The 24,458-nt window shown below is 42.0% G+C and overlaps 3 protein-coding genes across 5 annotated transcripts; all 3 read left to right on the top strand.

Moving 5' to 3' along the window:
- Nucleotides 1–578: 578 nt before the first annotated feature.
- On the top strand, nucleotides 579–5,329 carry LOC104421671 (probable E3 ubiquitin-protein ligase LOG2). Of its 3 annotated transcripts, XM_010033706.3 has the most exons (5): nucleotides 579–720; nucleotides 1,583–2,053; nucleotides 2,590–3,051; nucleotides 3,818–4,304; nucleotides 4,857–5,329. In XM_010033706.3, exons 3-5 carry the CDS (start codon nucleotides 2,621–2,623, stop codon nucleotides 4,998–5,000), a joined length of 1,062 nt encoding a protein of 353 aa, XP_010032008.2. In that variant the 5' UTR covers nucleotides 579–720; nucleotides 1,583–2,053; nucleotides 2,590–2,620; the 3' UTR covers nucleotides 5,001–5,329. The 3 variants fall into 3 exon arrangements, with proteins under 3 accessions (XP_010032008.2, XP_010032009.2, XP_010032007.2); XM_010033707.3 differs by lacking the exons at nucleotides 579–720; nucleotides 1,583–2,053 and adding an exon at nucleotides 2,068–2,254 and having other exon boundaries at nucleotides 2,595–3,051; XM_010033705.3 differs by lacking the exons at nucleotides 579–720; nucleotides 1,583–2,053 and adding an exon at nucleotides 2,069–2,254.
- A 1,207-nt stretch (nucleotides 5,330–6,536) lies between these two features.
- LOC104421670 (zinc finger CCCH domain-containing protein 24) lies at nucleotides 6,537–12,833 on the top strand. Its single transcript, XM_010033704.3, has 14 exons — nucleotides 6,537–7,147; nucleotides 8,068–8,160; nucleotides 8,259–8,567; nucleotides 8,683–8,755; nucleotides 8,954–9,086; nucleotides 9,161–9,314; nucleotides 9,542–9,625; nucleotides 9,849–9,971; nucleotides 10,264–10,437; nucleotides 10,530–10,664; nucleotides 10,903–10,998; nucleotides 11,270–11,602; nucleotides 12,045–12,088; nucleotides 12,188–12,833. The coding sequence occupies exons 1-14, from the start codon at nucleotides 6,563–6,565 to the stop codon at nucleotides 12,432–12,434; spliced, it is 2,583 nt and encodes an 860-aa protein (XP_010032006.1). The 5' UTR covers nucleotides 6,537–6,562; the 3' UTR covers nucleotides 12,435–12,833.
- Nucleotides 12,834–16,207: 3,374 nt separating this feature from the next.
- On the top strand, nucleotides 16,208–19,955 carry LOC104421669. The gene is made up of 8 exons (XM_010033701.3): nucleotides 16,208–16,465; nucleotides 16,906–17,406; nucleotides 17,692–17,848; nucleotides 18,245–18,539; nucleotides 18,632–18,704; nucleotides 18,787–18,877; nucleotides 19,024–19,103; nucleotides 19,279–19,955. The coding sequence occupies exons 1-8, from the start codon at nucleotides 16,379–16,381 to the stop codon at nucleotides 19,537–19,539; spliced, it is 1,545 nt and encodes a 514-aa protein (XP_010032003.2). The 5' UTR covers nucleotides 16,208–16,378; the 3' UTR covers nucleotides 19,540–19,955.
- The last annotated feature ends 4,503 nt before the right edge of the window (nucleotides 19,956–24,458 follow it).

The following is a 24,458-nucleotide window of genomic DNA, read 5'->3' as shown; positions in this document are numbered from 1 at the left end:
AAAATATTTTTACTTCATTTTCAGTTTTTATCCGAATATCGGAAAATAATTATATTTTTTTAGAGAATGATTTCTTGGAAAATATTTTCCAAAAATGCTACATTTTTCGCAAAACAAACGGAGCCTAAAACTAGATTCAATTTCAAAATAGGGTCGACCATGCGAAGGCATGGCCGGTTCGAAAGAGAAGGAACATAGCATTATTTTCTTCGTTGTTGCAAGCTTCGTCAACGTAACAGCTGCTAAGAAAAGAGAAAATGATAATAAAAAAATCCAAATCAATATATTTCTTTAGTCAAAAAAGGCAAAACTAATGAAAAGACTTAATTGTACTAATTTGATAGATTTTAAGTTCTCATCACACTTTTAAAAGTTACACAACTCGATTTCATTTTTATGAAAAGTTTTAGAATTTCTATTACACTTAACTTTTAACATAATTGATCTAACAATAGACCGTTGTTAGCTTTTGCCACCACTCTCTCCTCTCTCTCTGACCCCGAGTCCTCCCAACATCTTCCTCCTTTCTCCATACTTGTGCTTGTGCAGCGACTCTTATTAACGTAGTATTTTAAATGGACAAATGGCCTTCTCGTCGTCAATATAACACTTACCATATTGGAAAGGTTTCACCAACAAAATCAAGCTCAAACTACTCGTAAATAGCTCAGGCTCGATGCAATTAGCACTTGAGATCGACTCAACTGATTCCGAGTGAAGGTAGGGATCGAGCTACTTGAGATGTCTCTTGATGTCCACCTCGAGCTTCCTAAGCAGTCAGCCCTAGAAACTCACTAGCCTATTGGAATTTTATTATTTTGTCTACAACATGTAATAGATACAAAAAGAGACACCAAAAAAAAAAAAAAAAACTCCAAACTTCATAATTTACTACCTGCATTTGCAAATCATGGAAACCATTCGACCTTATGAAGCTTTAGTTTATTAATTATTCGATTGTAATGGAGTTGAGTTGAGTGGAGCTTGAATAATTTTTTTATAATCAAAGAGCTTGAATTGATTGCGAGCACCGAGAATGCAAGTTGAGCAAGCTTAAATTTGGTATCATGTAGGGGTGAGTGGTTCTAAAGTTCCATATATGTTCCACTTGAAACTATGAAACTTGGAATAGATTCCTTATTTTTTAAAACTTGAGACCTACCCTAAGACTTCCAAATTATCTTGTCATAGGTTCTAGGGTTTATCCAAATTTCATTTGTATTATTAATTGAAAGATTGCATTGAATCATTATTTTTAATGACAACCATTGATCACAACTTATATTTAGCAACACGGAGAATATGAAATATTAATAAAATAAAAGTCTTAGTTAGAAAAAGGAAAGTTCAGATTAGTGTATCCAAATTATACACTCATCACCGGATGTAAGATTGTATAAAGACATAAATTAAGAAAAATACAAAAAGTTGCACTTATCTAAAATCTATCCATTGAAATGGGTTTCCTAATTTTTGTAATTTGAAATCTAACCTACGTATCATTGGAATTGGGAACCGGATGAATTCCACCAATTTAGTTCTTCGGTTTTAAATTTTATTTTGAAACCATGCTCGTCCTCAGTACTAGGATCGTCTTGACCCGACTCGATTACTCCCGGAGGATATCCACGTGCAACCAAACACCACAACGCAAGCCCAGCAAAGAAACCCCGAGTAAGCATGGGCCGCGGGCCGAAGCCCAGCGAGCAAGACCGGTGCGGACGAAGCTGACGTGGCGGCGGGAAGGTGGAGGACGGTGCGGCGAAGCGGTTCCTGCTCCCGTTCTGTTCTGTTCTGTTCTAGCATCTACAGCCGATCAGGAGGACACGAGGCGCCGAAGGAAGAGGCAAAGATGCTCTTTTTCTTCTCTTTTCTTGTTTTTCTTCAAGGTGTGAGGAGGGGTCCTCTCCCCCATGTCGGGTCGCCTGTTGAAAAGATCGTTTCTTGATGGTTATGGCGGCATTCTTTGGGTTGATTGTCTTCGAGGGTGTAGCTGCTGAGGCCATATAAAAGTTGGCCCCCCCTCCGCAACGAATGAGGGAACTGTTCAACGGTAGTGCTCTCATCAAACCAGAAACTTTCCTCGACCCACTATCCCCCCCAATGTCAATCCTGTCCAACCGATCCCACTTTGTACCCTTCGTTGGTTTTGAATATATTCCTCTCTCTCTCTCTCTCTCTCTCTCTCTCTTTCTCTCTGTGTGCTTTCTTGAATTTGGGGCACCTTCTAGGGAAGCCATCGCTTCTTCCTGAGGTGAGAATTTTTCCTTTCCCCTCCTACTTTTGTCGTACGCATTGGAGGGTTGATCTTTGTTTGGGGAAAAGCAGAAACCGCATCAGCAATTTCCTGCCTTTTTTTTTTTTTCATGTTTGAATGGTTCCTTTTCCGGGTCGTGTTTCTTTTTCCATGAAAATTCTGCCTTTGATGCCGACAACCCTGTTCGGATAATTCGTTTTGGCGCGTTGGTTACCTCGTGTCTTTTTGTCGTTTCGTTTTCTTTTTCTTGCCCCCCCCCACCTCCTCAAAGTCCAGGTTTTTCGTGTTCTTCTTGAGTTTTGGAATCTCATGTCTAGATGTTTTAACGTCAGGATAGGGAAGTAGAGGGCTTGAGAAACGAGAATGGGAAACATGGGGAGCAGCAGCTCGGGGCGTCGAAGGCGGCGGAGCCACCTGCCTCCTCCTCCTCCGCCGCCTCCCCTGCCTCCTCCGCCTCAGAGTGCCGGTAACCGATACGTGTTCGCGGCCGCCACCCCGTATCCATCACAGTACCCCCATCCGAATCCGCCGGGTTCCTATCCGTACCATGGATACTATCCACAGCAACCGGTGCCCGGTCCTTACGGACCACCGCCTTACCCAAACTTGGCCGGTGGGCAGTACCCATATGGGCCCGCTCCTGCTCCTGTTACCCCCTATGTTGAGCACCAGAAGGCAGTCACTATAAGGAATGATGTTAACATCAAGAAGGAGACGCTTCGCATCGAACCAGATGAGGATAATCCTGGAAAGTATCTTATTTCTTTCGCTTTCGATGCCACTGCTCCTGGAAGGTATGCTTAATCAGTATTCTAAAATGTTGTAGTTGAGGTGAATATTGGCTGATGAAGTAAGGTTAGTTTGCCTGTTTAGGCCATCTGAATTCTGAGTAGGAACATAGATCTTTGTGGATTGGTTGACCTGTCAAACTTGAAAATGTCAACATGGAATCATGTATGTTAGGTATCAGCTAATATAAATTTTTGAAGTTACTCCAAACTTAAACTCTTCTTGTTCATCGGTATTTGCATCTGAAAACTTATTAAACGACTTGAGCAGCTTTCTACCTGTCTATGTGTTTTGTTTCCCCATCTTTGCTTCTACCAAAAGTGGAACTTTCTTGAGCCAACATAGTTCTAACAAAGACAGGAAACTGCACTTCAGGTTCCTAGCTTGTTTTCTGGAGTGTTTGATTAGACTGTTTCTGAAGCTTGAAATTCATTCAGAGAACTATAATGGAAGGTTCCCAATAACTAATGCAGCAACTCTATACACACTATAATCTGCTTGAAGTTGTTCATGAGTCTACTCTTTCAGCCTAAGCATAGCCACACAATAATCATCTTCACTTGTATTGGATACTGGATTTATCTTTGTTCGCGAATTCCAAGCTAATCGTCAGCTCATTAACACTTTACCCCTGACGACCACCATTGTCATCTGCTTGGCTTGGATGCAGAAACACGTTTACTAAGCCATCGAGAAATTAGACCATTTTAAAGTATTGCACTTTTATGTAGTTTGTCTTTGGTATTTATGTATCTTTCTTCTCTTCAACAGCATCACTCTTGTTTTTTTCGCTAAAGAAACTGAAGACTGTAACTTAATCGGGACAAGGGAGAGCCTACTTGAACCTGTCATAATAGAATTTGAGCAAGGTCTCGGCCAGAAGTTTCGACAACCTTCCGGGACCGGTGTCGACTCCTCAATGCTTGAGGAGATGGGTGTAGTAAAAGATGGTGATTTTGAGATTTATCCTCTTGTGGTGAAGGCCGAAGCATGCCCAGTGAGTGCTGCAGAGACGGATAGTAGTTCAGTCAGAAATTCTCAGATAACCCAAGCAGTGATTGAGAAAGGGAAAGACGAATACAAGGCGCGTGTGGTGAAACAGATCCTCTGGGTGAATGGCATGAGGTATGAGCTACAGGAGATATATGGTATCGGAAACACAGTCGAGGGGGAGTTCGATGGTAATGACTCTGGGAAAGAGTGCGTCATCTGTTTGTCAGAACCACGGGATACGACGGTTCTCCCTTGCAGACACATGGTATGATCTAGCTAGTACTTTCTCTGTGTAGATTAAAAGAACATACTTATGACTTGTACCATTGTCGGAGACTAGAGTCTGTTTGCAATACTTAGCTTGGTCTCTTACATAAAATTAAAATCTTCTTGGCAACTGGTTTATTCTCTAGTGCCTGATACCAGAGACTCGGAGCTTCCCAGAAACTGGTTAGATACTCATCTTCCCTAATCTCTGGAGCTCAAACAATTCGGATTTGATTGATACCTGAGAACAAGGAATGCCAAATATAAGAACATGGTGTAGACGCATTTTGCAAGAATCATTTTTGCTGAGCCAAATGGTGTGTTTAATGTGAATTCAGTTGATGAAGAGTCTGATTGAGCTGTGTAGGTTTATTTTTGTTCATCTTGAACCCTCCCCCACATCGTTGGGAAGGAGAGAGCATTATCTTATGATTCTTGCATACTTCTGGTCTTACTGAACTTTAGTCTCTTCCTAGATTCTCAAAAACTAGACTGAAGAACATCTGCCTGCTTGTCAATCACATCTGTTCTCCATTTCCTTTTGGTGCAGTGTATGTGCAGCGGCTGTGCTAAGGTCCTCAGGTTCCAGACGAACAGGTGCCCGATTTGCCGGCAACCGGTGGAGCGGCTCCTGGAAATTAAGGTGAACAATGGCAGCGAAGACTCGGGAGAGTCCACGACTCAAGCGACGTAAAGCTATCCTCAAATGTATCGTTTTTATATTCCTGGCCCACCTCGATCGTACGTCCGGCAAGATCTCGCCTGGAGACCAACTTTGCCGCTGCTCATGCTTCAGCCCGACTCTCAGTTGCTTGTGTCGAAAATAACCGCTCGCGGGTTTAACGCCAAACGGATTAGTTATGAACACAATTATGGGTTGTTTGATGGGAGATTGGGTTGTGTAATAGAAATCGTTTTGGACTTCAAGCCATCTTGTATCTGCTTCTGCATGGTTAATCTTTCTGTCGCTTTACCTGTAAAAATTCTCGTTCCTTGCGTAGCTGAGAGATTTCTTCTTCTTTTTTTCCCCCGCATTAGATGTATCTTCAAAACAAGCTACTTTGTGAAATCTTTTATATTAATTAACACGTGAGCTTCACGATTGCATAAAAAATTAATTATTGATTAAAACTTAGGAATACTATATTTAGATACTGAGGTATATTGAACTATATAAATCTCTTTATACGGTAAAGTATACCTACCACTTTCAACCCCAAAATTTTGCCCGAGAAATTTCAGTAATTTCTATGGTTGATTTCAATACTATTAAATTAAATGAAGAGAGCTTCCTACTGTTAGAATATCTTAATCATTTTTCTTTTCTTTCAAATTTGTTTAGTTACTTATTTTACACGGTGCATCTATGACGGCTCTGTTTCGACATTAGAATTTGGATATTTTCTATCCTACATCAATTTTCTTAAAAGGATTTTATATTTCGAAATCATTTTGTCTTTCCATTTGTACAATTTTTGTGTAGTGTACATCTATCAATAATTTCTTTCTAAATGATTCATATATCTCATGTCAAGTTTAGTCTTTGAAATGTCAATTTCTTTCACACACTATAAGAAGACACATTGGCTAGTGAAGTTAATGACAACAACAAAATACTAAACAATAAACAGAATGATTATTTCAAAGGATCAACTTAAAAATATTTTATCCTTTAAATTCCTGATAAAATCTAAATTTCAACTAAATCTTTCTCATCTTAGAAAAATATTAAATTTGTTGCCTAAAGTAATCGAGATCATACTTTCTGCTCTTTTGCTCGTCATTACCAAACAAATTTGTGATGATTACAACTTACAATAAGATGGGTTGAACCGACCTTTTTTGGAACCCCCACTTCTAGTCCAGTTTCCCAATTACTAGGAACAGGCCCATCCTTTGCTTTGCGTAAAAAATTGAATTTTCATAATGTAATTATTTCGGTATAAAAATGTACACGGGTCAAATGGACATGTCGTTCCTACGCATTTTTCAACCATGCTTCCATTCTCAAATGGGTGCAAAACTATTTCGCTACAGAATCGTTTTATTCTCATACTTGCGTTTTTTTTTTTTTTTTTAAATTCCATTCTCCAATTTCGTTTCATTGTTTTGTATAAAAAATAATATAAAACAATGGTTCGGGTCGGGTCGGGTCGGGTCGGGTGCGTCCAGGCCCAAAATGAGACGAATGGTCTCGGGTCCTCGAATTCGTAGGACCCAGAGTAGCGGAGATTGAAGGCAAAACTCCCAACTCTCATGGCGGCACCTCCCAACGACGAAATGGCGACGCCCAAACCCCTCCTGAACCCCACCGACGGCGAAAACCCTCCGCCGCCGCTCGACGGCGGCGATTCCGCCCCTCAGCCCGACCCCCGAACGCCGCCGGATCCTCATTCCTCCGCCCCCGCCGCCGCGGCCGATGGCGACGACGAGGCGGTTTCGGGCCAGAAACGCAAGAGGGAGGCCGAAGGCGATGGCCCCGATCCCCCGCCGCTTCACCCGCTGTGGAAGACCAGCCTCTGCTCCTACTTCAGGCGCGACTCCGCGTCCTGCAGCCACGGCGCCGCGTGCCGGTACGCCCACACCGAGGAGGAGCTCAGGCTGCGGCCCGACGGCACGTGGGACCCCACTTCGGAGAGGGCGAAGAAGGCGCGGAGGGCGGCGGACGAGGACGAGCGGCAGCGCCGCGGCGGCGACGACGACGACGACGCTCCGGAGGACGTGCTGATGACGGAGATGATGACCGATGACGACGGGGGTGACGGGAAGTTGAGTAAGTGCATAGTGCATTTGCCCAGGAAGTGGACTTCCGATAACCTAAAGAAGTTTCTCGATGAGCAGGTGAGAGAAAATTAGTCGCCTTTGTTCTTTTACTTTGCTCGCATTTGGATTTGGTCTTTGGTTTCATATGCAGTTTCAAATTGCTCTTTCTATAGTGTGATTACTTCTAAACTGATTGTGACACCCTCTGGTTTTGGAGTTTGTGCGCTGGTAAAGTTCAAATCTTGCAGCAAGAGAAAGGAAGAATGTCTTGCAGGATTTACTTGGTGAAAAATGGAGAATCTGCCTTTTTTCCGATTGTAGTCTCTCTTAGAAAATGGTGTGCGTTGGATTAATTTGGGGACCCTTAGAACTGGTTGTGAACGGTCTGCTGCGTAATCTCAGTGGTCGGCATCTTAAGGAAGAATGAATTTAGTATTCCTCACTTTCCCAGTGGATGAACGTACCTTGCTTGACTGTGATTGCCGGAGATATGGGGCTGAAAATATATGTTCCTGCTAAAAGCATCAGTCTTGTGCTTGTGGTGGATTTTCCTGTTTATAATTTTCAAACTTCTTTTGTCTGTTCTGGGAATTCAGATTGTTTTAGCTGCGTCTGAAGGGACAGGCAATCTATTGTTGGATTTTGTTAAGGCTGCGAAAGCAGTGTTATCTTCGTCATTCGTGTATTAGTCACATTTCTCAAATATTTGCGGTAGAATACAGCCAAGCTTAAAAAGCTCACCACAGCAAAAGCCGGCATGAATTTGGTTTTCCTTTACCAGAACGATGCAATGGTGGAGCTTCTATCATTTTGATCATTTTCCACTTTTTGATTCTGCTTATGTCAGTCTTCTTTCACTTCCTCGGCCCTCTTCATTTGCTTGATCACTTGTTAGCTGTGTAATGGTGTTGCTATTTTCAGCATTTCTGTTCTTACTGAAAACATTAGTACATCTATTGTGGTTGGAGTGTGCCTGACGGTACTCATTCTTTTGTCAGGGAATCGTTCATAAATCTGCAAAGAAAAAGAAAGGCATGGTTGTTGGTTTTGTTACTTTTGAAGATGCAGAGCAATTAAAAACTGCAGTTGAGGTATCTCCAGCTTTCTTGCAGAAGGAATTGTTATCTTTGTTTGTATTTGATTTTCTTTTCTGTGAATAGATTAGTAACCCTGAAGCAAGTTGTACCAGGGCCTTGAAGGAAAATGTATTGGCAGCAAGAAAATAAAAGTCGCAGATGTTATTCCACGATCATTTGAGAACAAAGCAAAACAAGGAGTGGTGGTGCCCCAAAGAGAATCTGTTAATGATGAAGCTGAGGAGAATTCTGTCTCAGATGGATTAAAGAACGACTGCTCTAACAACAGTTCTCCAGCACTTGGTGGTTCATCTATGAGGGCAAGAAGTGCTCGTGACGTTGTGACTCCCCTTGCCCATATGTCTTATGTTGATCAGTTGGTACACAAAGTAAATGCTCTAATGCAAATGCTGAAAAAACTGGTTAGTTTCATGTCTGTATCTATGCTTTTTTTTTTCTCGTTATTGGATGCATCCTGTGTTGCCCAAAGTAGTCATTTTCTCTAGGTGAAATAAAAGCTATGTCCATCTTTGTCAGACCAGAAATGCACGCAAAGCTTGTCCTAGTGGTGTTTCACTTCCAGATTGGATTCTCAAGTCGAAAGAAAGAGGTGATTGTCCTACTTTCCGAAATAATTACACTACATCATCAGCGAGGAACTAACTTTCATACTTGGGGAATTGTACATTTGAACTGCTGAGTAAAATTTATAGAGAGAACTGTCTACTATATTGTTCTCTCATATCTTGCTACAGAGGAAGAGGAGGGAAGAATGAATTTTGATTACAACACGCTTCTTCTTTTGCAGGTGGTCTTCCATGCGAACTAGAAGGTATAATGGAATCCCCCCTTACTGATGGATACCGCAATAAGTGTGAGTTTTCAGTTGGATATTCACTCCAAGGGAAACCGACTGTAGGTTTCATGCTTGGAAACTTCAGGTATTTTTGCTTGATTTCTCAGCTGTAGGCATTTAATGCAACTGATACACATGCTGACAATGAAATAATTCCAGGGAAGGGGTGACTGCAGTTGAAGAGCCAATTGACTGCCCAAATGTGTCTAGAATTGCATGCAAGTATGCTTCAATCTTTCAGGAGTTTCTGCAATGCTCAGGCTTACCAATTTGGAATAGATTCAACAATACTGGGTTCTGGCGTCAATTGACGGTATGGTCTGCTGATTTTGGTTTGTTAGGTATTAGAAGATCTGTTCATGTTTGATGAAGAAAATCATAAGGTTAATCCTTTGATATTCTCAATCACAGGCACTTAGATGAATTGAGTTGACTTTACCATTGGTGCAGCTATGTTGCTTCTCTGAAGAAATTGTTGCAGACTGTTTGATCTCACATGGCATTAGCTTAATTAACATCTGCTGTGATCCTTCCTTTCAGGTTCGAGAAGGAAGGACAAACAGGAAAAGCAGTGATACTGAAAATAGTGAGAGCAGCATAGCGGAAGTCATGCTTATCCTTCAGGTTTGGCAATTAATGTAGCTGAAAGCAAAATCTTTCTTTGTCATTGTTTATTAGTGTCCATGGAAAAAGGCATGGTTCAACCTCTCATGCAAACCTAACAGCTCTTATTTTCATTTGCTGTGACAATAGTCTGGACTGGATACAATGCCCATCATTTTATGTGCTTGCCTTAGAAGTGTTTTAGCTCATGCTTCCTTTGTCCCCTCTTTGCATGAATATGTAGGTTTGTTCAGTTGGTGTTGATGATGCCACCGTCAGCAGTGAATTTGAGAGGCTGGTTCAAGCATTTGTGGCTGGAGCTGCAGAAAGTGCACCATCAATGCCACTAACAGCTGTGGTTGTTCAGGTCAGATTCATTAGTTCATGGTTTTTATTTTTTATTTTTAAAAACTAGATGAGATCAGATGTCATCTAGTCGTTCCAAAAAAAAACCATTCAACATTTAGGTTAGCGACTTCCTCTGCTTTCTAGTTATTTGAATTTCATTTGTCAGATGCCAGTCTTTTTCTAGGCATTTTCAATATTTTCTGCAGAACAGTGCAGAATATAGCATGGTAGATAATAATTGGTTAAATTCTTGGATAGTTTTAGCAGCGGCACAAATTCTCTCTTAGTATGTGAAGGATATATATATGCAGGATCACCAAGGAATATCAAATGCAGCACCAGCTGATGCTCCACTGCGCTTGCTGCCCATTCCTCAGCCAAATAATGGCACTTTAGCAGAATCGACAAAGGATGGTAAAGAAGCAAGGATTCATGATTACATAAGCAATCTCCAGTTTTGTATATCACCAACAGCTTTCTTCCAGGTAAGAACTTAGATCTATCTTCCTATCTGAAACTACTGAATCAGATAATTTTCCTGTCATCCCATTTTTCCTCAATGTCTATTGTTCTGCAGGTTAACACCCTTGCCGCCGAGAAGCTTTATTCACTTGCTGGTGATTGGGCTGGTCTGGATCAGGATACACTGCTTTTTGATGTATGCTGTGGTACTGGGACAATTGGTCTCACGCTGGCACATCGTGTTGGTATGGTAAATGTCCAATCCTTTTCTTAACATTGCTCTGAGTAATATTAGGCATAAGATAAAAAATCTCATTTTTATGTCGGTATGGTTTTGCCATTATTATTTCATTAGAGAATAGTTTTTAAAGGCTTAACTAGTTGAGTATTTCTTGACCATATTTGGCAATTTTGAGTTACATATGGTGAATTTGACATTGACATTTCACTCAAGCGATTGAGCTTTGTGTTGCCTTCATACCATACAGGTGATAGGCATTGAAATGAATGCTTCTGCTGTTTCGGATGCTCAAAGAAATGCAGAGATTAATGGCATAAGAAACTGTAAATTTGTCTGTGCAAAGGTTAGACATGCAGCTTGTTCTTTCCATTTCTTGGTCTTTCATAGTTTCTATGTTATTCTAGAGGTCCATTATAGTAGTAATGGCACATGAAGCTTTTCATGGTCACTATTGAACTACTGTGAACTATTCATTTCCCTGGGTAGTTGTTGCTATTTAATAAAAACAGTGATTATTGTGGTGCAATCATTTTTTTAAGTAATCAATTTGTCCTAGTTCACAACCAGGTACTTACTGTGAATTCTCTCATTTTTATGACTTATTTATTATTCAGGCTGAGGATGTCATGGGATCTCTTTTGAAGGAGTACCTGCATTCTATACCGCAGAATCTAGATGAGGTTACAAGTGCATCACAAAGTCACAAAGAAGCTATCTCCGCTGAAAGTGAAAGTGCTGTTGCAGATAAGATGCTGGAAACTGAAAGCGTTACAAAAAACTGTCCTGAAATCAACCAGGAGGCATCTGGTTCTTTAGGAATCAAGGAACAAGTATCAGAATGCCCAGAAGAAAAGAGTTCCACATCAGGATCGGGAAATACTCCAGCACAGCAGTTTAAGAAAGTTGTTGCCATTGTTGATCCTCCTCGTATGGGGCTCCATCCGATTGTGAGTGATTTACGAACTCTTAAAATGAAATTTTACGCAGACCTCTATAGGCATATGTAAATTGGTAGGCCATAAGCCATTTATTTAGTATGACCACCTTATTTCAACCATCTGGGATATAAATATAAAGATTGACTGGTGAATTGTCATACCAGATCTTCCATGTTGCTAATGCTGTCCTGTACGTTCTGAATTTGTACCTTGATATGAAGTAATGGAAGAATATGCTTCGGCTTGGATTTCTGCCTTACGATTTGCGTTAAAACTCTCAGTTAATTGGAGTAGGCACATGTTGTGATAAATCTTTCTTGTATATAATCATTAGTTAAGAATCTTTTGGAGACACCTAAAAGTCAATTCATCGTTGAGATCTTTGCATCCTCGATTGTTTGTCTTCTAATATGGTTGCTTGCTTCTTCCTTCCCTATTTTTGGTACTGCAGGTCATCAAAGCTCTGAGAACTCATCCACATCTCCGAAAGTTTGTGTGAGTCCCCATGCAAAGAAGTTTTATCATCACTGAGTTCATTTGATTTCTCTTCCTGAATGGAATCCTGAGGTTTCTATCTGCCTTGCTTGTATGTAGATATATCTCCTGCAATCCTGAAAGCTTAGTGGCAAATGCTATTGAGCTCTGCACACCCAGTCCTGAGAATAACGAGAAAGGGAAAAAAGATAACCGGGCTTGGAGAAACATGAGCAGTGCTGGCCTTGCACGGCACAGGGTAAAGTCCATGCCTAACTCAGAGCCTTTCCATCCAGTAAAAGCCATGGCTGTCGATCTTTTCCCACATACTCCACACTGTGAACTGGTTATGCTTCTGGAGAGATGAGGAACTACCCTCTCCACATATATATGTCATCTTGCAAGCAGCTTTGGCGTAATAGACTTTTCTTTGGTCGAAGCATAATAGGCTTCACAAGGTGCTTTTTTGCTTGGCGCATCTTTACTTGACATTAGTCACATAGAATTGTTCTAACCAAGAGGGCTTTACCCCTTCAGATAGAGAGTTGATCTTAGGTTATTCCTCCTTTTTCCCTTCATTTTTCTCTTGCTTTGCAATTGGTTAAAGTTTTACATATTGAATTTGGTGACTCTCTTAACATATTTGAGGTGGATCTCTTTGCATGTATGTGACTGAGTGACCTATTAAAAGTGCTAAGAGACTTCAAAAGTTTTTTGTTCTATGTTTGCTTAGTCGGGCAATGTTATGGGAGAATCAGTTTATTGTAGCATGTACATGGTTAGATATTAATCAGTTCATTGTACCTAGTTCGTGGGTAGATATTGACAAGGCCATTAATTTTTGTGGGATCCATTGTACTGCGTCCATATATCAAGTATCATTAAAGCCAGTACATAGTGCAGGATCCGCCGTCGCAATGGTTGTGATTGGTTTAAGTCCAAGGCAGGTCGATCTAAACAAGTGATTAACTTGAAGTGGGTGACTGAAATTTTGCTTTAACCTTCGACAGTTCTAGATTTCTATAAGACGTACTAAGTTAATAACACAAGGCATAATTGACACAACCTACTGTGTATTTTATTTAAGGAGCTTCAAAAGGGTGTTATCATGTGTCCGTGCGCTCGTAGGATCTTTAGCGTATCAAATGTCCGTGCTGTTCTATCTCTATGAACTACCACTAATTCGGCGACTTTTGACTAAATTCTTCGCCACTGTTCCATCAACGCGTTTTCTCAAGTTGGTATCACATCAGATGTCTGGAATCGCCGAAAGGGTGGCTAAAACTAAAAAGCGAGGTCAAGCAGTGAGTAAAAACCATGGTCGCGGTAGCCTGGAAGGTGGTGCCACATTCTGTCCTGTGGGAGATATCAATCGACAGGGTAGGCCAGTTCATCCACAAAAATCTCTTTGTGCCTACCTTGCCACCCCGAGAATTGTTGAAACATTCAAAACAAGAATCATAAAGCTGGACCTGTCAAAAAGCCCCGGATTCATCAGCTCTGCTTTTTTCTTGTCTTTTCTTTAGCCATACCGGCTCTTTAGCTTTCTCCCTTCTATCCACCGAAACCCTCCATGTCCTAATCCAGCGTAATGGGGCGTGATCTCACCACGATTCGGATAGATCAAACGGACGTACTCAAGCTTTTGAAACCTGGTTTTGGATTGGACCGTGTGTCCCCTGCCATTTTCCCCGAGCAATTAATTGGAATCAGGCGCATTACGCGGTGACCTTATTAATATATTTGGCTAAATTGTCGACATGACCCATCATGTGGCTGTGAATTCCACGCCGCTTGAGGAGAGGCCCCGACTATCTTTTTTCTGTAGACATGATTAAAAAGAAGCCATCATGGTGATTCCGTTCAATCATTGACTTCCCGCCTACCACTACAGGAGGAGCGCCAACATTCTCCTTTGGATCTTACGCCAATCTTCCTCGGGGATTACCTTTACTTAAGACTATATCTCTCTCTTATGATGATCAACATCAATTTTTGCTCAAGTATAGCTCTTCAGTCTGGTCAAAAAAAGTGTGAAGTGTGTCGTTAGAGGATGAAACTATTTTACAATAGGTTTTGAGCACTTCATGTGAAGTTCAACGATAAGGAAACTTAAATTATGTCAGGAATAATATCCAATAGATAAGAATTCTTATCGTGTTTAGCAATTATGTGATCCACTATAAAATGATGTAAAAATCCTCAATTCTTTGTGAAATAGACTTATCCATAAAAAAAGGTTAATGGAATGTTTTGACGATAAAGAAAAATATAGTGGGAAGACTTCAAAGATTCACAGAAAATCTTAACCTCACAGGATCCTTAGTCGAATCTTGACCACTTTTTAGAAGTAATTCAGAAAGAAAAAAAGAAAGCAATAACGGGGAGGACCAATTGAATAGGACAAAAGAAAAAAGGCCCAGCTATGCCCACCGTTTTTGTCACCGTGGACCAAAACTACTAAGGCGGATCCTATCACCCTCTTTTCCCAATTTGAACTACAATTTCGAAATGTGGTGAGAAGTGAGAACCAATTCTCTGAGTCATATTATGTCGTATGAAAGATGCTGGGATTTCCTTTATCTTTTCTCATTAATAGACAAACAAGATAGATAGGATATATCCAACCAATTTTTGCGTAAACATCTAATAATACTAAATGTTCTTTATCTCAGGGAGTTTATTTGATTAGTTAGGACTTGATTTCAATGTGTATTTTATGGAGTGTTGGAGGTGGAATTCAAATAAAGTACTATTCCTGAGGCCGCTAGAAAGATCCCTTTGGAAGTATTTGATTGTAGGAGGAGATGCGAATTAAAATCGATTGATTGGGGTACTTTGTGAGACACATAGATACCCCACCAATTTCAGAATTGAGTCGACGCAATTTACAACTTAAGATGGAGTCATTCAATCAGCCGGGCTTGACACGTTACTATAACTCGATCAATCTTGGTTTTTCCGAAGGTTGCCCGCTCTATTCAACAAATTATATGGTAAGTTTGACTGACTTGATTTGACTCGATTAGTGAAAATTTACTTGTGCTGATTTGGAATACTTTATGTGTAACTTATGAGAAAGCATGAGTGACTTGGGTATCACCCAATTTTTAAGAAAAAAAAAATCCTTTTTTTCCTCCAAAACCAATGGAAGAGAAATGGGGGAAGCGCGTCGAATTAGAAAGAACGTTTTGACCTTCGTCCTTGTAGCATGACATGACGAGGTCATTATAATGCAATTTTCTTAAGGTTCTTTCGAGACACCCTTAAAAAAAAAAATCAACTAGAGAAATCTTGCAAGTCCTAAAGTGCTGGCTATCCTGTGTCATACGAATTAATACTTTAAAAGTCGAATAATTTCAAATTAAATAAACTTTAGGCACTCATTAATGGGACACGTTCCTATAGAATCAGCACTGCTTTATACAAAATCTTCTGCGAAACTTTTAAATTCGCCCCTTCACGATAAGATTTTTTTATTTATAATAAAAGCCTCTTTGATTAAACTTAAAAACTTGTCTTCGGACCGACAAGTATTTAAATTTACATACCCAAGGTGCATACCATAAATGGGAAATTTGAGCACATAGCAGCGACGAAAAGAAATATTCACACGAACCGTTCTATTCTATCCACTCTTAAATCAAGGGTTTTAACTATCCTTATCTATTCTCTCCCAACCATCATCAAATTGCATACCGGAGCATGAATCAAAGTGTAAACAAAACTTAACACAAAAGGGTTTTAACTATTGAGATCTGCTATTCACTTACCATCAAATTGAGGAATAGATAAAAGGCTTGATTGCGGAGAAATCGTTTCAAAAAGTATTTTTTTTTAACGAATTTCATTAACATAACAATATTTGAGCTATTGTGAGCCACAATTCTTAAATTAACGGATCTACAATAATTTATAATTATTTATTATTTAATTTTTTTATGATTTAAAACAGATAGTTATTTTAACGATAGATTAAAGACTAATATCTAATCATCTCACATTCTAAATGCTATCAAGTCCGCGCGCAGTGGGACTGAGAGGCGGCATCTCTCTCGCTTTCACTCCTCGTCTCCGTCTGCGCGTCTCGGGGTAGGCCACACTCTCCACCACCTTTGCCCATAAATTGCGACAGCTTCACTCGCAAGCCTTGCATTTACATCAACTCTGTTCCTTCCCCCTGCTTCCTCCATACTTCCATAACTTCCTCCCTCCTTTCCGGCTTTACCCTTTTCCTCTCTCTCTCTCTCTCTCTCTCTCTCTCTTTCGTGCTTTCTTTTGGTCGGGAGCGAGCTTGGGACACGCATAACAATGGAAGCTCCCGACAGGGCCGCGGATAAAGCGGAAGCCGATGCCATCTCGCATGAAGTGACTGTCGCCCTGCCTCCTCCGCCCACGGTAGTAAACCCATCTTTCTCTTCGTTCTTTCTTCTTGCTTATCAAACGAACGCGCGGAGCTCTCTGCAGAATCATTAGGCTCTGTCTGGCGTTAGAGATCATGATCCTCTCCTTGCTTCCTTGGTTCTGCTTGACTTTAAGATAAGGTTTCGTCAGCGAACGGTTCCTGCTCAGTTGCATCAAATACTAGAAGTTGCTGCTTATTATGATACCTGAGATTTTTGGATGGTGTTCTGCTGTAATGATTTACAATATAGTTCTACTTGAGCAAGGGGATGTTAATTAGATTACTGTATCTGGGTAGAGTAAGGCTGCTTTTCTTAGATCGATGTGCTAATTCCGAGCAATAGAAAACGCCGACTAGCGTGGTTTGAACAGATGATGACGTTGCCCGTTGCAACGTTCTTTGCTTATGTATAACGGCGCCTTCCTTCTTTCAGGTCGATAATGCGGCGAGAACAGGTGAACAATCCCCGCAAGCTCCTCACTGGAGGCGACAAAACCTCTTCCTCGACATACCTTCGCGAAAGAATGTAGCTTCTCGAGACGCTCACGTGATAGCAATGCCGATAACGCCGAGCCCCACGCCCAAGAGAGTGAATTTCCTCTTGACGCCGAATTCCAGTTCTAGCAGGGCAAGAGTTAATGGATCGCCCGGTCCCTCTTCTTCTAGAAGCAAATCACCTTTCAAAAGTCTTTTGCCAAGATTAAGCTTCTTGTATCGGAGTCCCTCGAGTGATATTGAGAAAGCTGCCAACATGGTGGAAGGAGCGTCGCCAAACGCCTCGCAAGAAAAGGCTTCTATCTCACGGTCGTCGTCACTTACGAGGATGTTCACTCCAAGAATTAGGAGAACTTCGTCGCTGCCAGTTACTCCAGTAACTAATTCAAGTCGGGAATCTACACAAGATCAAATTGCCTGTGCTGCTCCGCATCCAACTGTAAGCCTTATACAAGCGACTGACCGTTTACAGATCTAGTAGTCGTTGTTGTAACTATTGAAAATGGTATTTCTTTGACTGATCGATGAAATTGCAATCACCAAATTTGTTAATTCTGAGAGCGAAATATGCTTTTTATAATTCACTCCTAATAATCACTCCTAAACTCTTTCATCAATAGGAAATTGAACTTAAAGACGTGGCCAATTATATTGATCTTAAAGCATACTTTTCAAAGAAATTTCATTTTTAACTGCATACTGATGTTGAAATTTTCTACTGCAGAGAAAAGGAGTGCAGAAACAGATATCTCGATCTCTCTCAGTCCCTCTCAACAAAGAAAGAAGCATTAAAAGGATGGATTCTTTCTTCCGCGTGATACCTTCCACTCCTCGTGTTATAGAAGGAAGTGCTGAGTCCAATACATCAACAAGCGATCCTGGTATTCTTCATCTCAATAAATTCATTTCCAGAACACCATGGGCAGTAAACTGCTTGAGTTTAATATTAGATCGTGCTTGTGTTTTATTTATGATATCGGCTAGATTTTTGAACTTGTATTGTGTATGGTTACCAAATTTACAGTGCTCACAATATTCCAGAAAGGTGCCTATTTTTGGAGGAGATAGGCTTCAAAAGAGGAACCTTTTAGTTTCTAGTCACTTCATCTTTAGATTCTCACTTTGCAGATATATTTCTCTTCCTATGAAACAACAAAGATGTCATTGGATGTCTTCCTCCTTTTTCCGCATAGAAAGTAGAAGTTACTACTTTGGCAGTTAACGCAGAACTTCTGATGGTGCTTATCAGTATTTTAATCGAGAATTTATTGACTCAGAAAATGATGATGATGGCGAAGACATACTGGAGGAAGAGGCCGTTTGCAGAATTTGTCTGGTTGAGTTATGTGAAGGAGGTGAGACCCTTAAGATGGAATGCAGCTGCAAAGGCGAAATGGCTCTCGCCCACAAAGAATGCGCCATCAAATGGTTTAGCATCAAAGGTAACAAAACCTGCGATGTGTGCAAACAAGAAGTTCAGAATCTGCCAGTCACCCTGTTACGTATTCAAAGTTTACCAACGTGGAATACTGGAGCCAGTAGAGTTCAGCCGATGGAACTCCATGGATACCGGTCAGTACTCTTTGTAACCTTCTTTTCCTTAGAAATGTATCCTTTGTCCATAGAGCAGTTGACATTACGATTCACTGGCTTTATGTTATCAGCATGTGGCAGGAAGTTCCCGTGCTCGTCATCGTCAGCATGCTTGCCTACTTTTGTTTCCTCGAGCAGCTACTGGTAAAGATTATTAGCTTACATGAAGCCTTCTCCTACTCACCGGAATCTCATGTTAGTGTTGGCTTTCCCCCCTTTCACGTAGGTTGGAAAAATGGGTACCAATGCAATCGCTATATCGCTGCCATTTTCTTGTCTCTTGGGTCTTCTGTCATCCATGACTTCATCGACTATGGGTAAGTTTCCCAAGATACACGAGAAGCTCGTATCGACAGTTGATACTCGTACCAAAAGATTTCCTTAATCTGTGTTTGCCTTCGTGAAGTGTTCAGATTGTAGTAAAGGATTTTCTGACTGATATCTCTTTGATCTCTGCGTTTAGTGAAAAGCCAATACGTTTGGATCTACGCATCATTCCAGTTCTCCATGGTGGTGCTCTTTGCTCACATGTTTTACACCTTGGTAAGAGGATTTCACTTAATCTGTGTTTTGCTTGTGCCTGTCTTTGGCTTTTGTTTTTGTCATCAGAGTTTTCGAAGTAGACATGAAGGAATAGCTTTTCCTTGATACCCTAATTCTACAGTCATATAGTCTAAGTTCATCATTAACATGCTCGTCATATCTTGGGTTCTTGCAGGTTCGGCTGCAACCAATCTTAGCGGTCCTCTTTGCGACGTTTGCTGGTTTTGGGATCGCAATGAGCGTGAGCTCCATCATCGTGGAGTTCCTGAGGTGGAGAAGAAGACGGAACGCCCGTTCAGCACAGTCACACGTTTCGCAAGCGGTTCCCCAGCCGGGTCAATACACCAGAACCATGATTCCGCCGCGATTAGACCCACTTTACAGTCACCAGACCGAACTAACCAGTCCAGGGCCAGATCAATGGAGATGGAGTTGAAGCAACGAGGAACGACGTATGCAGCAAGAAATTACTTGCTGACTCAAGTCGGCTTCCCGGTAGCCTTCCTCGTTCGTTAGTTCGTACGACATGGAATTGTTTCATTTCCCCAAACGACGAACACCGTATACGATTACACATGGAAATGAAAGATCGACAATGCGTTGTCTCGGTTGCTTGCAGCAAACTTCTGCACTTTCCCAAGAGAAAAACTAATCGCGGTTGCCTGCATATTTGTTTGGGCGGATTGGTTCTCCTCTAGACTTTGATGTTGTTCTGGCTCATAGGTGTTCTAATCCTATAGTTTGTGTCACGGCCGCGGAATTTTTTTTTTTTTTTACCGGTGATTGTTGAACAGAATGGTTATGTCTGATTAACCAAAAGATATAGAAACGCCAAGGACAATTATAACTTGAGTTTTTCTCCTTCCCTTCTAAATAGCATAACTCCGTCAGTATTTTGTACTAGAGGACGATGGCTGCAGGGTCTCTGAAAATTCCACCTATTTCTTTTGACGTGATCAAGTTGATAATAAAAACTTAAGCGCTTGCATGCCAGCCGTGTGTTTGCCAACATGGGTTAATCTACAAATCCAGAAATTTAGAACGTATGAAGTTCAGTCTCTTTTTAAAAGGAAAAAAAATTGAAAAAAAAGGGGGACTTCAACCGAGGACGGACTGGTGGAGCCACGGATGCTCGTGTCGACACTGCCAATGGGGCCGGCTAGGGCAGCGACCCCTCGCCGGACCTATGGCGAGTGTTGGCCCCTGCCAATGACCGGCAAGGCCAACCCTCCTTTCTCTCTCACATGGGCTCGATGCACACAGAATCAATGCAAAGCTGCCTTTGCGTAGATCCAGCTAATCCTCATTCAGTCGTGGGCGCGGCGGGTCAACCACCCTCCGGCCACCTGCCAGTACAGGCACGGAGACGGAACATGAACCCAACGGCCAAGTCAAAACCAAGCTTGCCCGACTATCTCTATCAAACCCTCTCTCGATCCATGCGTGTATGCCTGTCGATTAACTAGAGACGGCAGAGGCGACGTCACAGCCGCCACCGAGGGTCGTTGGTCCCTCATCAGCTGCTGCTGCGGCGGCGGTGGCCGCCCCCATGGCTCCCGTTGCCTGGCGTCCACCTCCCCTTCTCTCTGTTTCCTCCCTTTTTCGGAATAATCTTTATTTTTATATTTATAACCACTTCCCCAGACTTTTGAACTATAATTATTCTAGGGCCAAATCGGTCTTTAGCTTTCCTAAGCGTATTCAAATCATCGTCAGAAGCAACAGCAAGATATCCATTTTTAGCTTAAGACGTCATAAAAAAAAAGGACAACTTGCATGCTTAAGATTTGCATCATCAAGAAATCGCTGCGACGCCATTGACAAGCGGCCGGAAAGTGCATTGACCCCGCGTCGCCTTTCGATCACTAGGGAGTTCAGATTCAGTAAAAATACGTATTCAAATTGCTCTGCAAAGGAGGCACAGTACGTCCGAACATACAGAGATTTCAAGCTAATTCTTCGAAACCGACTCTTTTTATTGCAACTCGATCGACAGTGACGAATCAATAAAATATCAATATTAATATCAATATCAAATCTTGATCCCAACATATCATATGGCAAAACCCAGTTTAACTAATCAGAAATCACGATCAATGAATTATAATACCTAAAGCACCGACGAATCGTATGGTATGGATGGCTTCTCTAGAGGATCTCCCTCCGGGCCGCGGAGCTGTACTGCGCCCGCCTTATGTTGTCCTTCCTCTTCTTGTACACCATCGCTCCCAGCAGCACTACCCCCGCGAACACGATCGCCCCCGCCACGATCCCGGCCTTCTTCGTGCTGCTCAGCCCGCCGCCGGAGGACCCGCCGGCGCCGCCCCACGTCTTCGTCGGAGACGGCCGAGTGGAGGCTGCCGGTGGAGTTCACCGGGGACGGGGCCGGCGTCGTCGCCTTCGGCGCGGCGGTGGGGGCAGGAGTGGGGGCGGGGGCGAGCCCGACGGGGGAGGCGACGGCGGGGACGAGGTGTCGGAGGCGGCGGGGAGCCGACGGACGGGGAGCTCAGGGGAGCTCCGGAGGCCGGCGGGGGCGCCGTCGGCGAGCTCGGGTGAAGGGGACGGCGGGATCTGGGGCGGATCTGCGGAGAGGGCGAGGCGGAGGAGGAGGAGGGCGAGGAGGGCGTGGAGGCAGAGCTTCGCCATGGGGCGGCGGCGGGCGGCGGAGGAGGGGTCGGGCGGGCTCGGCGAGGAGGGTGGCGGCGGATCTTCGCAGTAGAGAGAGAATGTGGTTGAAGAAGAGAGAGAGATATGGGGAGGATTTCGAAGATAACGAGGAACAGAGGATGCAGATCTGAGGAAGTAAGGAAGCGAAGCAGAAAGAAAGAGTGTTCTTTTTCTTTTTTTCCTTTTTTTCTTTTTTGTTGAAAGAGAGGCGACCTCCGGGGACGAGATTAGAGAGGAGAGAGAGTGAGTGTGGGGTCTACGGAGGGGACGGCGCTCAATGAGCTCTCGACGCGTAGCTAGCGCAGGGAGTTTAGTGTGGGGGCGGCACACGTGATCGAAGCGGCGGGGGCGATTTAGATCTAACTGCTCGGATTGTATTTGATAATTATTTTATTCTCAAAAATAATTTCTGATCATGAATGATTTTTTTAGTATTTTTTAAAACTATTTTTAGAAAGTATTTGACAAAATTTCTAATGTAATTATTTTCTAAAATTTATATTCTTAATATAGAATGCGTTTAATACAAGTTTAAAATTTATAATCCAAATTATTTTTTTAATTTTTAAATAATTTTATTACTTTTTTTTTTCTTTCTCTTCTTTTTCAACCTTTGGCCGATTGCCACCCTTAAGATGATCGACAACCAGCCAGATCAAGGCTAGGAACTTTGCCGAAGGGTCTCTAGTAGCTAGGCGAGGCTCGTTGGTGGCCCAGACAGGCCCAGGCGAGGGCCGCCTGGCCACCAGTGCACCATTGAGGCTCAACTTCGCCAGATCAGCGAGCCTTTGGTGAGTTCGCTGGACCTCGTCCAATCAATTGTTAGCGACTGATGACGGTGGCAATGGAAGAAGAAGAGAGAAGGAAGAAGAACTAGAAGAAAAGAAGAAGAAAAAGAAAAGAACGAAATTTGAGTTGGTTTGATTTTGGAATTGTTATTGAAAATAAAGAAATAACTTTTTTTTTTACTCCTTAGTTATGTTTCAAATCTGTTATCGGAAATAAAAAAACTCACCAAAATGGATTTCTATTTTAAATTTATTCCTAGAAATAAAAGAGTAGAAATTGTTACTATTTGGTAAATTGCTAAATTGCCCTTAGATTTGACGAGAATTGAGAGAGGTTGAAATTTTTTTAAGAAAAAATGGATGGCCAAATTTTCCACACCGGATTTTGGCTATGATTTTCATTACATACGATCGATCTTTCGACGGTTGTGATTGTATTGAATCGATGGACGCAAACGTGATAGATCATAGCTCCTCGAATTTTAAGTGCAATTTGTTCCATTTGACTATGGAAAAATGTTGATTGCTGACTGAAATATTCTTCGAAATTTAGATCGTAGAATTTGTTGCGACTCATCCGTGTGTTGAAATTGGCATGTTGTGGGAGAAACCAAGGGAGTAAGGACTTTGAAATGAAACGTGAAATATAGGACGAGATTCCCAAACTAAGCGGTCGAGCTTGGTATATATAATCGATCCAATTAGGCGCACCAAGGCGATGGTTGCGGAACTAAGGCCCTCTCATTTTGTCCCTCGAGCCTGGATGGGTGGGGGTTTGCCCTTCTGTCGACAAGGTCGAAAGAGACGCGTTTTTCTCTCTTCCTCTTTTTCCCTCAAATTGGAATTTCGAGAGAGAGAGAGTGAGTTTAACGTGAATGCGAGGAAAAAGGAGGATGACAGGAGCACGCCAGCGACGCAAAAGGGATGTCGTAGTCATGTGTTTTTGAAGATTGTGGGTGAGTGTATGTTTCGTTGTTTTGGTTAGAAGGTGCGCACAGGTCACGAATTTCGGTCTCTCTCCAATCACCCAGCTGTGCAAAATCTTGTTTTATTCGGTGTTCTGTCGCCTAAGTCACTTGACAAGGATGTGTGCAGGCAGAACATGCCTCGACGTAGAGAGTTTTTTCGTCTCCTTCCGTTCCATCCACCCGATTCAAAGGCCCACTTGCGAATCAGTCTTTCGGAATGGATGCTTCTTGATGGGTGTCCATGAATCATCGGAAAAGTTAGAACGCGTTTGGAAATCTCTCTCCTTTGTTGTAGATGGAATCAAACGCATTTCACACCCTTACATGTGCTATCAGACCAATTCTATTTGGGAACAGAATTGGATCACCCTGAAAACCGATTCAATTCCCGATTAAAAATCTTTTTGAACAGGTGGAAACCAATATAGTTCCTGATTATGAGTGAAGAGCCACCCCGAGATTGGACCGAATTTGGAAACAGTTTCATAAAAGCCGGAAACCCTAATTTTTCTCGAGCTATACTTTTCTCTTTTACTTTATTATTTCCAACCTCATCAAGACATTTCACACTTCTCTCTCTCTCTCACTCGCAACTCACCCTCTTCCTCGCTCGCTCACGGTCACCGTCACTAATTCAAGCCTCGCAACCCTCGCTCTTTTATCAACTCGTTTGAACCTTGTAACCTTTGCATCCTCCCGACTCACTCTTGGTTGCTCACTTTCGTTCATCTTTTACTTTGAATTGTTTTGTTGCCCATATTATTTTACTTTAAAAAAAAAAAAAAACAAAAAATGGAACAAGAGAAAGACGGGTTCTCAAGTAGATCCTAAAACTGAACTGAAAAAATGGGGTAGGTTTTAGGTGCTAGAAATTGGGAACCAATATTAACAAAGTAGGTTCTAGAGCCTATCCACACTAAAATCGATCATCC

The sequence above is a fragment of the Eucalyptus grandis genome, chromosome 10, assembly GCF_016545825.1.
Source record: "Eucalyptus grandis isolate ANBG69807.140 chromosome 10, ASM1654582v1, whole genome shotgun sequence".
Lineage (NCBI taxonomy): Eukaryota > Viridiplantae > Streptophyta > Magnoliopsida > Myrtales > Myrtaceae > Eucalyptus > Eucalyptus grandis.
This window is presented reverse-complemented; position numbering and strand designations above follow the sequence as displayed.